The sequence below is a fragment of the Erinaceus europaeus genome, chromosome 15, assembly GCF_950295315.1.
Source record: "Erinaceus europaeus chromosome 15, mEriEur2.1, whole genome shotgun sequence".
Taxonomy (NCBI): Eukaryota; Metazoa; Chordata; class Mammalia; order Eulipotyphla; family Erinaceidae; genus Erinaceus; species Erinaceus europaeus.
This window is the reverse complement of record NC_080176.1, coordinates 33,685,888-33,699,876: the sequence shown is the minus strand read 5'-3', so window position 1 is coordinate 33,699,876 and position 13,989 is coordinate 33,685,888. Positions and strand designations below refer to the sequence as shown.

The 13,989-nt window shown below is 38.6% G+C and overlaps 1 protein-coding gene across 7 annotated transcripts in view; it reads left to right on the top strand.

The window, feature by feature from the left end:
* The window catches only part of LOC103114034 (S-adenosyl-L-methionine-dependent tRNA 4-demethylwyosine synthase TYW1), a 230,545-nt gene that overhangs the window by 65,797 nt on the left and 150,759 nt on the right, over nt 1-13,989 (top strand). For 6 of the 7 annotated variants that reach the window (XM_060173555.1, XM_060173556.1, XM_007523657.3 and 3 more), the window contains one exon: nt 192-244. The exons of the other annotated variant lie outside the window; for it this stretch is intronic. In XM_060173555.1, the coding sequence (XP_060029538.1) occupies nt 192-244 (53 nt within the window). The remainder of the gene's footprint in view (nt 1-191; nt 245-13,989) is intronic. 7 annotated transcript variants of the gene reach the window in all.

The window sequence follows — 13,989 nt, the reverse complement described above, 5'->3', positions numbered from 1 at the left end:
AGTTTGGATGAGCTGTTTATATATTTTGGTTATTCTGTCTGATGTATGGCATGTAAAGACCTTCTCCCATTCTGTTCAAATTAAACTTCTGTTGGTTGTTGCTTAACATTACTTAAGCAAAGAAAAATTGACTTTCCCTCAGTTTTAGTACCTACTTTTGATAATTTTATGTTTCCTGTTTTTTCATCCAGGTTATCAGTTGATCGGGAGCCACTCTGGGGTGAAACTTTGCAGGTGGACAAAGGTATTTGTTCTCATTCAAATGTTATTTCGGTTTTATGCAACTTTTGCATAACTATTCTTGACTTTTATCATTTCAAAGGTATAGTTTACATTTGTCAACCGTTTGTAAAAGTTCTAGTTGCTATGTATTTTTACCACTATGTGATACTACAAGTTTTTTAATTGTAGCCATTCCAGTGACTAAGAAGTGGTTTCATTGTGATTTTGATTTATACTTTGCTGATGTCTTTTCATTGATACATTTATATTTATGAAAGTTCAAATTGTTTGCTCAAATTCAGTTTCTGACTTTATAGTGTTAATTTGTATGAGCTCATATCAAGGATATGAATCTTGCCAGATGAACATTGTGGTTATTTTGTCCTTCTTTGTGACTTTTTTTTTTTTATTTATAAAATAAAAGTATTGACAAGACCATAGGATAAGAGGGGTACAGTTCCACACAGTTCTCACCACCAGAGTTCCATGTCTCATCCCTTCCATTGGGAGCTTTCCTATTCTTTATTCCTCTGGGAGTATGGACCCAGTATCATTGTGGGGTGCAGAAGGTGAGAGTTCTGGCTTCTGTAATTGCTTCCCTGTTGGACATGGGCGTTAGCAGGTCGATAGATACTCCCAGCCTGTCCCTATCTTCCCTAGTGTTTCAGGGGTCTGGAGAGGTGGGGATCCAGGACACATTGGTGAGGTCCTCTGTCTAGGGAAGTCAGGTTGGCATTATGGTAGCATCTGCAACTTGGTGGCTAAAAAACATTGGTATAAAGCAGAACAAATTGTTAAATAATCAGGAACCTAAAGTAAGAATATAGCAGATGAGATTTGGGGTCTCCATTTTGGAGAAAGCTAGTAGGTCTATTTTAGGTATATTCCAAGGGTCCCATGAGTTTATTGAGTTTTGCCTGGGCCTGACAGCTGATATGCAGGTGGACTAAAGGTATTGTCTGGGGATATGGTGTCAGAGTTAGAAATAGGGCTAGAAAGCTGGATCAGGGCAGAGAATAGCTCCCAAATATGGGAAGAGCATATAAATATTGTTAATTGTAAACCCTGTCAATTTTATCTGGGGCCCATATTCAGCACATGAGCCTGTGTAACCTTTGCATCCCTGTAGGTCTGAGCCCAAATTCTATGGTCGTAGGTAGGAACATTCTAGGCTGCACTCTTTGTAGGATCTATGTTCCTCGAGTGGCAAAGTATGTTGACCCACCCTTCCTTCAGAGAATGGGTTAGTCCCTGCTATTGTTGATCCACATTGAGGGCAAGGTCCTTTATAGGCCTACAAGAGGCTCATGTCCACTATGTTGTTCCTGATGGAGATGGCCAGTGATGGTGAAGAGAGGGATCTGTTAGAGGTCTAGGCCCAACATGTCTATGTGGGAATCCCAGTATTCCCTGACTAGGGCCCTGGATGATGTGGTAGCCTGGTAGTGATCAAAAGAGCCATCATTAAAGTGTGCCCATCTTTTGCCCATACCCATCTTTTGTAGTTCTTACTTTGTTGTGACTTTCTTTTTTTTTTTTATTTACCTAAAAATATCTTTTAAAGTTTTAAATTTCAATAAAATCTTATTTATCATTTTTTTTCTTTTATGGTTATGTGATTGGCATATTAAGAAATCTTTGCCAGCTTCAAGGTCACAAAGATATTGTGCATTTTCTTCTGACTATATATTCTCTTTATGTATAGTTTAACTTTTCTGTATTAAGTCTGTGATTCTTCTGTTAAGTCTATGAATTAATTTTTATAAGTGGTGTTAAGTAGAGATTAAAATTTATTTCTCCCTGTCCTTCACATGAGTATTCTGATATTTTACACCACTTACTGAGACTTTCACCATTAAATTAATCTTTTTTTTTTTTTTTTTTAGTTGTCGAAAATCAACTACATACGGGTGGGCTTCTTTCCAAACTCCTCTTCTGGTCCTTGGATGTATTTAACTCTCCTTTTGACAGTTCTACATTGACTTGATTACTGTCACTGAAGCCTTACAGTATACATTTTCTGCGCCCTTTCTGCCCAAGATTATTTCTGTTCTTTTATGTCCATTGCATTTCCATATAAATTTTACAATATTTTCCTCCCAGAGCACTGCTCAGCTTTTGTTTATGGTGGTGTGGGGAATTGAACTTGAGACCTAAACTATTTATTTGATCATGCATTGCCTTTTTTTAAGGAAACACCAGTCAAAGCTTTGGCTTAACTTTCCCTTCCTCCCTTATTGCCTTTTTGTCAAATTTGGTGTTTCTCTGTCCTACTTTACAACATGATAGGCCCTCTTCTCTTGGGGTAGGTATGTAAGTCTTTTTTTCAGTGCCACTGCCCTCTCCATGTTGAGATTGAACTTCCAACATAAATTAAAGTCCTGTAATTAAGTTAGCATTTTTCATAATCTTTATTGAGAATTTATATGTCATGCAACTCATTTAAAGTACACAGTTCAGTCATTTTTGGTATAGTCACTGGACTGCAGAATCATTGCCATACTCTAATTTTACAGTACTTTACTCCTCTTTAAAGAAATTTTGTACCCACTTGTAGTTTGTCTTCTTCCTTCCCTCAGTCTTAAGGAACCATTAATCTATTTACTGTCTGTAGATTTGTCTAATCTGAATATTATAAACAAATAGTACTGTAAAATATGTGGCCATTAATTCCCCAATAGAGGGAAAAAAAATTCACACATATCCCTTGGGGGCCCTGACAAATAAAAACATATCAAAATGTCTTTAAAAAAACGTGACTATTTGTGGTTAGTTTCTCTCATTTAACATACTGTTTTCAAAGTACGGTATTCCCTCCCTTTCTATGTCCTACAACACTCCATTGTGGATAGGTCACATTGTTTATCCACTTAGCAAATGATGGACATTTGAATTGCTTCCACTTTTGGGATATTATGAATAATGCTGCTATGTACATTATCAGTTGTGACAGGAACATTATGATTGACACTTCTATTACCTTCTGTCATTCAACATACTCTTCTGCTAAGCTATCTTTCTTCTAGTATAGTGATTTCAGTAATGTCAGGCTCAATGCATTCTGCTTATAACCAGGATTTTGTAGTAACATTAAGGTAGTTTATGTTTCTGTATGATATACTTGGATGCTACTATATTTGAGGTATAATGAAAATCACCTATCTGAGCCTGTTTGATATGCTTAGACTTAAGAGAAGTAAATGGAGTAGGACCATTTTTGTATAAGAAGTAACACCAAGCCACAGTTGGGGAGGTGGCTCAGCAGTTGGGTTTGTGCCTCACCTGTGTGGGTCCCTGGGTTTGATACCTCACACTATATGAGAAAATATAAAACACTGGGTGTTGGAGGGATGCTTTGATATCTGTCTGTCTGTCCATCCGTCCGTCCATCCATCCATCCATCCATCCATCCATCCATCATCCATCCATCCATATATATGGCTCAGCAGTAGATTATTTGTATAAGACCCAAGTTCATTCCCTAGCATCACATTAAAAAAAGAAAAAGGAAGTAATACTAACACATACAGCGCAGCACATGTGCATATCTTATATATATGGTATAAATAAATGATGATGATGATAGAATTAGGAAAATAGCCCTTGTTGAAGTAGGACTAACATGTCACATGGAAAAATGAGACTGTAGGATAGATTTGCAAATAGTGTGGTTTCACTTATAAGTGTGGAATCAGAATAATTTCCTGTGTTGTAACTTGGGAGAATAGTGATGAATTATCACAGCAAATCTATCACCTGCCTTGAATTCCTATATCTTGCTGACATTTGCATTTTTTCTTTTCACAATAAATCTTTGGGGGTTCATCTAACCTTCGCAACATTGGGAAAAGAGGAGGGATTGAAAACAGAAATGTCAAGAAGAGTGGTTGAGAGAAGTGTGGTAGACCTCTGAAGACAGTTTCAGTATGGTTTTTCTTTAAATCATTTTTACAGGGTTTTTAATGGTTTACAGTGTAGTCACTGACACATGGGTACAGTTTCACATCTCCCTGTGAAAGCTGTCTGTAGACTATCCTTAGCTACAGCCTGTGTCCTTTTACATCATGCAGCAGGACCCCAAGGTTCTCTCTGGCCCCTCCCTCCTGCTGCTTCCCCAGGGTGCTTTGCTTTGATACAATACGCTGTGCCCAGTCCAGGTTTCACTTTATATTCTCCCTCCCTGTCCTGATTTATTAAATCTCCCCCATCAGTGAATTCATTGGGTAGCTCCCCATATTAGTGAGGTCATTCAGTATTTGTCTTTCTCTTTTTGGCTTATCTCACTTGATGTCTTCACATTCTGTCCAACATGATGATTTTAAACAGCCAAGTAGTATACCATCATGTATATATACACCAAAACTTTCTTAGCCACTCATGTACTGTTGGACATCTGGATTGCTTTCAAGTTTTGGTTATTATACATTGTGCTGCTATGAAAATAGGTATAAATAGATCTCTTCTGATAGGTAGTTTTGTATCCTTTCGTTAAATCCCAAAGGAATACTGGGTAATAGGATATGTACATTCCTAGTGTGTTGGGTTGTGTTGCTGGGGAGAGAAGAGACCGAAGAGACCAGAGCGGAGTGGGAACACAAATCTTTATTCTTGTGGCACCCCAGAAATGGGCGAGAGCAGGGTGGTTTAGGCCACGTGAAGCTAGCAAAATGGCTGCCTCCCACTATGCATAGCAGCCCTTCTCTTGGTCATCGAAGAGGGGTAAAAAGCAAGAGAATGAAACTGGAACAGCAGTGGGCTTTATAGGGTACAAACCAGAAGTGGCGAGTCGGGATGGGATTGACTAGGAAAGGGGGTGGAGAGAGGCAAAAGGCATGCTGGGAAGGTAGAAGCGTCCTAGCAACTGTTGCAATGGTTTTAAATAAGCTATCAATACCATGAGGGGATAACGTGGTGGATATCTGTAAATAAAACTTGCATGGAGATATAATGTTTTGTGGGCCCTGCCAATGTTCTACCACATCTGCACAATATCCCAACAGTAGTGTTCTGAGAAATCTCCAGTCTGTTTTCTACAAGGTTTGGACCAATTTACACTCCCATCAGAAGTGCAGAAGTATCTCTTTCCACCCACATTTCCTCTCCAACATTTGTTGTTACTATCCTTTCTAGTATATGACATTCTCACAGGTGTAAAGTGGTATCTCATTGTCTTTATTTGCATCTCTCTGATAAGTGACTTTGAGTACTTTCTCACATGACTGTTGTCCCTTTGGACCTCTTCCTTGGTGAACTTCCTCTCCATGTTCTCACCTCATTTTCTAATGGGGTGGTTTGTTTTTCTGGCTTCATGGATCAGAGTAAAAGTGGTGCTCTGACTTTTTGTTTCTCTCTGTTTCCTATGATACTCTCTCTTTCATGTAATACATAAAAAGAACTCTTTTCAAAAGTATGAGAAATAGCAATTTTCTTTTTTCTCTCTCTCTCTCTCTCTCTTTTTTTTTTCCTCCAGGGTTATTTCTGGGGCCTGGGGCCTGCACTAGTAATCCACTCCTCCTGGAGGCTGTTTTTTCATTTTTGTTGCCCTTGTTGCTGCTTTTGTTGTTATTGTTGCCACTGTTGTTGTTGGATAGGACAAAGAGAAATTGAGAGAGGAAGGGAGACAGAAAGTGAGAGAGAAAGATACACACCTGCAGACCTGTTTCACTGCCTGTGAAGTGACTCCCCTGCAGGTGTGGAGCCGGGGCTCGAACCAGGATCCATGAGCCGGTCTTGTGCTTCACACCATATGCGTTTAACCCGCTATGCTACTGACCAACCCCAAGAAATACCAATTTTCTATGGCATAATTTTTTTCAGAATTATGAACTTTATCACGAAGTTTTACATAAAAGAATATTGAGTACATACTGGCTACTTTTAATAAAAGTCACTGTAAAGTGAAATTGTGTAGAAATCATTTAGTTAAGTGAAGTTAGAATCTAGATATAGGTTATTAATGAGGTTTTTCACAAGTACAACAACCTGATAAATCATTTGGACAGAAGTGGGCTATGGGATGCTACTTTTAAAGCATGAGACTATTCTGAGCATCACAGGAGATGTGAAATCCTTGGCCCCTCCTTCTAGTACCAGGAGTGGTTCCCATCAGTTGTGATAATATGTTTCCACAGATATGCCTTCAATTGCAGGGGGTGATGTGGACCCCATTGAGGCCCTCTGCCCAGTCCAATTTCCACAGTCACCTTGGAAGTTCACATTTCCTTGTGTACATCACAGCTAACCTTTTCTTCCCTTTCTTTCTTGCTTCAAGGGAAGTCCCCTACCTTGCCTCTCCTATTGAATTTATCTGACATTAACCAAAATGGTCTCTGAAGTACAGTTCCCATCTAGTAACTTTGCGGTTAGCAGCCTCTACAGTACATCCCACCCAGTGTTACTGTTTTAACAGTCATCTCAATCGTGTCATACCAAAACACTGGATTCTTGATTCCCTCGCCTAAATTTGTTCCCTTTGGTCTTCACTCTGTTGGTGATAGCAACATTGTCCTTTCAGTTCTCAGGACAAAAATTTGGGTGTCATTTTTACTTCTCTGGGTTTTTGTATTACCCCCCCCCCCCCCCCACACACACACTCACACTACTATTCCATGAACAATTCTTCTCTTCAGAATATAACTAGAATCTAGCTACCTTCCTCTACTTACACTACTGTCTGTGGACCAGGTCACTGCCCTATGTCCCTTAATATCATAATCATGTCACTGATCTCCTAGCTGCTTTCCCTGGTTACATTCTTGTTATCCTCCACTGTCTGCTTCCTACATAGCAGCTAGAACATATGGGATGCCATTTTTTACTCAGAAATGCCAGGAACCCTAAGTCCTCAGTGGTGTGTGATCTGCATGTCATGTTCCAGTCCAGTCATGCTTGCTTTTTTGTTGTTCCCTGAGCTACTACAGGCTCCTCTCATTTTCTGGTCTCTTTTGAGTTTTCTGAGATCTGTGTTCAAACAGCCTCCCTTATACAAAACAACCCCCTCCCTTGCATCCTTAAACTCCTTGGGATTTCTCCACATCATATACTACCACTTAATATTGATAGGTTATATCTTTTTCTGTTATTTCTTGCTTTCCTTTCCTTCTCACACTCTAGCTGATCTACGTGTCTTTATTTGTATTTCCAGGAACAAAGTCTGACATGTAGTCACTGCTCAATAAATACTTTCTGAAAGAATTAATTGACTAGAATCCTGACTCCAAGGCAGATACTACTTTGTATACTTTGGAGCTTGTTTGACTTTGTTTTGTGTTGTAACTTTTGTATAGTATTTGTCTCTTCTCTTCCCCATTCTAATATCTATCTGATCCAGTCCTCTCCCTCTGTATCAGTCAGTAAAACAAACCACCCACGGTACCAACAAGAACTGGTTTAATAAAGTAAATTAACTAACTGCTACAGAGCTTTGAAAAAGCCTGAAAGTCAGAACTACTTTGTGCTTTGAGAAAATCAGAAAGTGCTGGACTCACAAGACATTGCTTTGAGTGTGACCTGAACCGCTGGATGCTTCAAAATGGCTGTTTCCCAAGAGCTCTCTGGAAAGCTACTGCAGACATGATGTTTGCTGCTTATCCTTGTGCCTGCTAGCTGCTGCCAGAGAGGAGTAATAGTTTTTCAGATTTTGGCCTCCTAAATCTTTCATAAGTGCCTGCCTCTCATTGGAATTTTAAATCAGAGCCTTTTTAGACTAGAGGAGCCAAGATAGATGACAGTAGGGCTTCTAGGTATTGAGACCTAAGAGACAGTGTCCAGCACATTCTACTTGTTTACATAATCTATGTCAATATTCATCCTTCTACTTGTGTTTACACCTTCACACAATTATATAACAAAATATTTGCTTCTGCCTAATCTGTTGGAACTATTACTCTTGCAAGGGAAGATGTATTCACTTCTTCTTTATAGGGGAGAGAAGGCTTTTTAAAATTTTTTAATTTTTCTTCTTCCCCTCTTTCCTCTCCATGCCTTCCACTCTGCCTGGGATAATTTTTTTTTAGATAGGGAGATGTAGACATAGAAGGAGAGAGGGAAAGACCACCATTGCACTGAAGCTTCCCTCATTGTCCTGGGGCCCAGGCTTAAACCTAGGTGACATGCATGGGATAGCAGAAACCCTCTCCGAGGTGCTATCAGCTGTCCCAAGAATATTCTTTTGAGAGTCTTCAGGATGGAGTTATAAGACTAATCACCACCAACTTACCTTATCTGAAATAATTGGGGGAGAGAGGATATATATATATATATATATATCAGTGCAGTGAAGAACATATACATAGATACAGCTGTTCTTGTCTTTGCACATGGGTATCTGGTCTCAGTTGGTATTTTTAAGTTTCTTCTTTTTCCAGCCAGGTCCACAGTTCATTTGGTTCTCTCAGTCCCTCAGTATGATAGTAGTTTATTAGCAGGTAGATGGTCTAATCTGTCAAGAGTCTGAGGTAATAGTGGTCCCTCCTGCAGTCTTCTATTAATACTTACTACTGGGCATGAGAACTCTTAAGAGAAGCCCCAGTGATTTCCTTCATTCCTGCTAACATTTTTGTTTCTATTGCATGAGAAATTCCAAGGATACAGGTGACAGAGCATTGACTGTCAAGAGCCGACAAGGCTCTTTTTTTTTTTTTCTTTAAACCTGACTTGCAAGCTAACAAAGCTGTTTCTTAGATTTTGCCAGAGGACAAACACAGAAGTCATCCTGGTGTTCATGTTCATATTGATGCTCTTGTCTCCCAAATGCTAGGACTATGGTCCAGATAAGGGCTCATAGCAATGCTGGACACACAGTGGATTTGTTACACTTGAGGAATTCTGAACTTAAGAAACTTGGAGTCTTAACAATAAATACAAGTTGGCCCAGCCTTTAGTTAAGGGGGGACTTTATTATGTTGGTTGAGAAACAAATCTGCCTTCTGTAGTGGAGGGAGACACCTATTTAAGCAGATAGTCTAATCAAAAGCCAGTAGGGTTGCAGAGAACTGAATATTAATAAAACCTTCCTGAAATCTGGTGGGAATATTACTTATTCCCCTGGGACACATTGTTCTAAGGATATAATGCAATATATACTTAGAATATAATGTAATTCTAGCAATGTAATATGCGGAATATTGGTGGTAGTAGAAAGAACTACATTCACATCCGCACTTTAACTTTGTCCATTAGGTTTTCTGCAACGATAGAAATGTTTGGTACCTATGCTGTTCAGTACACTATAATTGTATACCTAGCACTTCACACTTGATATGCAACTGCAGACTTGCCTAACCATGTATCTAATATAGCTACTAACCAGGTTTTCCTTTTAAACACCTGAAATGTAGCTAGTGTATACGGAATTAAATTTTATTAGAGTTTGTCTAAATTTAAATAATCACACATGCTAGTGACTATTGTGTTGGGTAACTCTATACTATGTGCTCTTCCTTTAATAACTACCTAAGGTAGCTTTCTTATTTTCTATAATGAGAAACAACTTTTTTTTTTTTAATTTACTTTTTATTTGATATAGGTGGAGAGAAATTGGGGGGGTGGGAGGTTGAGAGAGAGAGAGAGAGAGACACCTGCAGCCCTTCTTGACCACTCATGAAGCTTTCTCCCTGCAGGTGGGAGCCAGGGCCTTGAACCTGGGTCCTTGTGCACTGTAATGTTGTAATTTAACTTCAGTAGGGTTTGTGGGACTGCTTGCAGTGTGTGAAAGTATTCACAGCGGGGAGATGGGAACTGGTTTAAACAATACAAGGTTTATTAGGGTGAAACAGGTAAAAGGCAAAATAAGTACTTATCATCAAGGGTTAAGATTATATACTAGGTCCATAAAGTCTGAGTATAGTTATCAAAAGTTTGGTCCCATAAGATAAACAATTACCAGCTCAGGTAAAGGTTGCTCATGGCTGTAGAGAGGTCTAAAAGTTTACCGGCTAGCAAAGTCACATATGTTCAGTTCCCAGGAGAAGTAGCCGTGGCACAACCTCAACTGAGATGCTTCTGACCAGGAGAAGAAGCAGCAGCCAAAGAGAGCTATGTGCTCAAAGTCCCTTGCTTTTATACATTCCATTCTCTGAAGTACCTCCTCAGGGTGACATTATTTGTATGCTAATAGTCCCAAACTCAGTCACAACAGTGTAATGCATGTGCTTAACCAGGTACCCCACCACTCAGCCCCTAGAAGCAACTTTTGACTACTTTTAATTCTAAATCTTCTTCTGCATTTCTTTGAAAGCAGTTACACCTCCACTCGTGTGTTTTCTTAAAAAAAAAAAAAACCCTTTATTATAGCATGAGCAAATCTGTGCATTATATAAAATGGGAAAATTTAGAAAAAACAATGCACTCTATTTTCACTTTGGCTAAGTCAGCAATAACAAGTTAATAATCTTTTTGTGTATGTGTGCATTTCAACTTGACTGAAATCACAGTCTTTATTGTAACCTATTTTTTTTTTTTAATTTTTATCAGAGCACTGCTCAGCTCTGGTTTATAGTGGTGCAGGGGATTGAACCTGGGACTTTGGAGCCTCAGGCATGAGAGTCTCTTTGCCTAACCATTATGCTATCTCCCCCTGCCCAGTAACCTACTTTTTTTAAAAAGGTACTGATCTCCAGTTTCTTTTTCAGTAAGTTTTCATCTCATCTAATATCAATAAAATATTCAGATTTCTTGAATTGTCCCTTAGATAGCCAGTATAAATGGTTTCCCCTTATCTAGTAATATATCATTACATCTAGAATTTTGTGTTAAGTTTTATTTTTTTATAATTAAGTTTAGATTTTTTTTTATGTTGACATAAGGTTAAGAGAGTAGGTCAGTTCTGTGTAATACCTAACTTTCTAGACCTTTCTTTCTGTGTTAAGGTTAACATATTTCATAGAGACAGACTTTCACATGAGAGAGAAAGATTTAATAGTGTACACAGCATCTGGGATTGAACTGGGATGCAAGTTTTGTGCCCTAGTAGCTGAACTTTTTAACATTTAGGAATCATGCTGAAGATGGTGACATGGAAGCAGCTGCTGGCCTGAGCTCCAACAAGCAGCGGCTTGTGACCTAGGATTTGCTAGATAGGGTAGGATACTGGGACGCCAGCAGGAGGGTGAATAAGGGGTCCTAAGTGTGACACCAAGGAGGGGTCCTATAGCTCATTCTTGGGTTAGAAGGACAGAAACCACTAAAGTTAGGGCAGAAATCGATAACATTGAAAATAAGAAAACCACACAAAAGATCAACAAAAGTAAATGTTGGTTCTTCAAAAGAGTGAACAAAATCGACAAACCTTTAGCCAGATTCACAAAACAAAAAAGGGAGAAGACTCAAATAAATTGGATAGTAAATGAAAGAGGATATATCACACAGACACCGCAGAAATTCAACATATCATATGAGGCTTTTATGAACAACTATATGCCACCAAGCTAGAGAACCTGGAAGAAATGGACGATTTCTTAGATACCAACCAACTTCCAAAACTAAGTAAAGAGGAAGTGGATAACATGAACAGGCCCATCACAGCCAATGAAATTGAAACAGTTATCAAAAATCTTCCTAAAAATAAAAATCATGGACCGGATGGTTTTATAAATAAATTCTACAAAACCTTCAAAGAAGAACTAATACCTCTACTTTTAAAAGTCTTTCAGAAGATTGAAGACACTGGAATACATCATCCATCTTCTATGAAACCAACATAACTTTGATACCCAAAGCAGACAGGGGCACAACCAAAAAAGAAAACTATAGGCCAATATCTCTGATGACCATAGATGCTAAAATATTGAACAAAATTCTAGCCAACTAGATACAGCAGTATATTAAAAAGATTGTTCATCATGACCAAGTGGGGTTTATCCCAGGCAAGCAAGGTTGGTTTAATATATGTAGATCAATCAATGTGATCCACCACATCAACAAAATCAAGACCAAAAACCACATGGTCATATCAATTGATGCAGAGAAAGCCTTTGACAAAATACAACATCCCTTTATGATCAAAACACTACAAAAAAAGGGAATCGATAGAAAATTCCTGAAGATAGCAGAGTCTATATATATAGCAAACCTACAGCCAACATCATACTCAATGGTGAAAAACTGGAAGCATTTCCCCTCAGATCAGGTACTAGACAGGGCTGCCTACTATCACCATTACTATTCAACATAGTGTTGGAAGTTCTTCCCATAGCAATCAGGCAGGAGCAAGGAATTAAAGGGATACAGATTGGAAGAGAAAAAGTCAAACTTTCCCTATTTGCAGATGACATGACAGTATTACTCAGAAAAACCTAAGGAACCCAGCAAGAAGCTTTTGGAAATCATCAGGCAATAGTACAGTAAGGTGTCAGGCGACAAAATTAACATTCAAAAGTCAGTGGCATTCCTCTATGCAAACACGAAGTTAGAAGAAGTTGAAATCCAGAAAGCAATTCCTTTTACTATAGCAAGAAAAACTATAAAATATCTAGGAGTAAGCCTAACCAAAGAAGTGAAAGACTTGTATACTGAAAATTAGGAGTCACTACTCAAAGGAATTGAAAAAGACACAAAGAAGTGGAAAAATATTCCATGTTCATGGGTTGGCAGAATTAACATCATCAAAATGAATATACTACCCAGAACCATCTACAAATTTAATGCTATCCCCATCAAGATCCCAACCACATTTTTTAGGAGAATGGAACAAATGATGTTTATCTGGAACCAGAAAAGACCTAGAATTGCCAAAATAATCTTGAGAAGAACAGAACAAAACGGAAGGCATCACACTCCCAGATCTCAAATTGTGTTATTGGGCCATTCTAATCAAAACTGCTTGGTACTGGAACATGAATAGATACAGTGACGAGTGGAATAGAATTAAGCCCCCACATCTATGGACATCTAATCTTGGACAAAGGTGCTGAGACTTAAGTGGGGAAAGCAGAGTCTCTTCAACAAATGGTGTTGGAAAGAATGGGTTGAACATGCAGAAAAATGAAACTGAGCCACTATATTTCAGCAAATATAAAAGTAAATTTCAAGTGGATCAAGGACTTGGATGTTAGACCACAAACTATCAAATACTTAGAAGAAAATATTGGCAGGACTCTTTTCCACATAAATTTTAAAGACATCTTAAACGAAACAAATCCAGTTACAAAGAAGACTAAGGCAAGCATAAACCTACATCAAATTTAAAAGCTTCTGCACAGAAAAAGAAACCACTACCCAAACCAAGAGACCCCTCACAGAATGGGAGAAGATCTTTACATTCCATGCATCAGACAAGAGTTTAATAACCAGAATATATAAAGAACTTGCAAATCTCAACTACAAGACAACAAATAACCCCATCCAAAAATGGGGGTAGGACATGGACAGAATATTTACCACAGAAGAAATCCAAAAGGTGGAGAAACACATGAAAAGATGTTCCAAGTCTCTGATTGTTAGATAAATGCAAATAAAGACAATGAGATATCATTTCACTCCTATGAGAATGTCATACATCAGAAAAGGTAACAGCAGCAAATGCTGGAGAGGGTGTGGGGTCAAAGGAACCCTCCTGCACTGCTGGTGGGACTGTTAGTTGGTCCAACCACTGTGGAGAACAGTCTAGAGAACTATCAGAAGGCTGGAAATGGATCTACCCTATGATCTTGCATTTCCTCTCCTAGGATTATATACTACAGAACCCAACATACCCATCCAAAAAGATCTGTGTACACATATGTTCTTGGCAGCACAATTTGTAATAGCCAAAACCTGGAAGCACCCCAG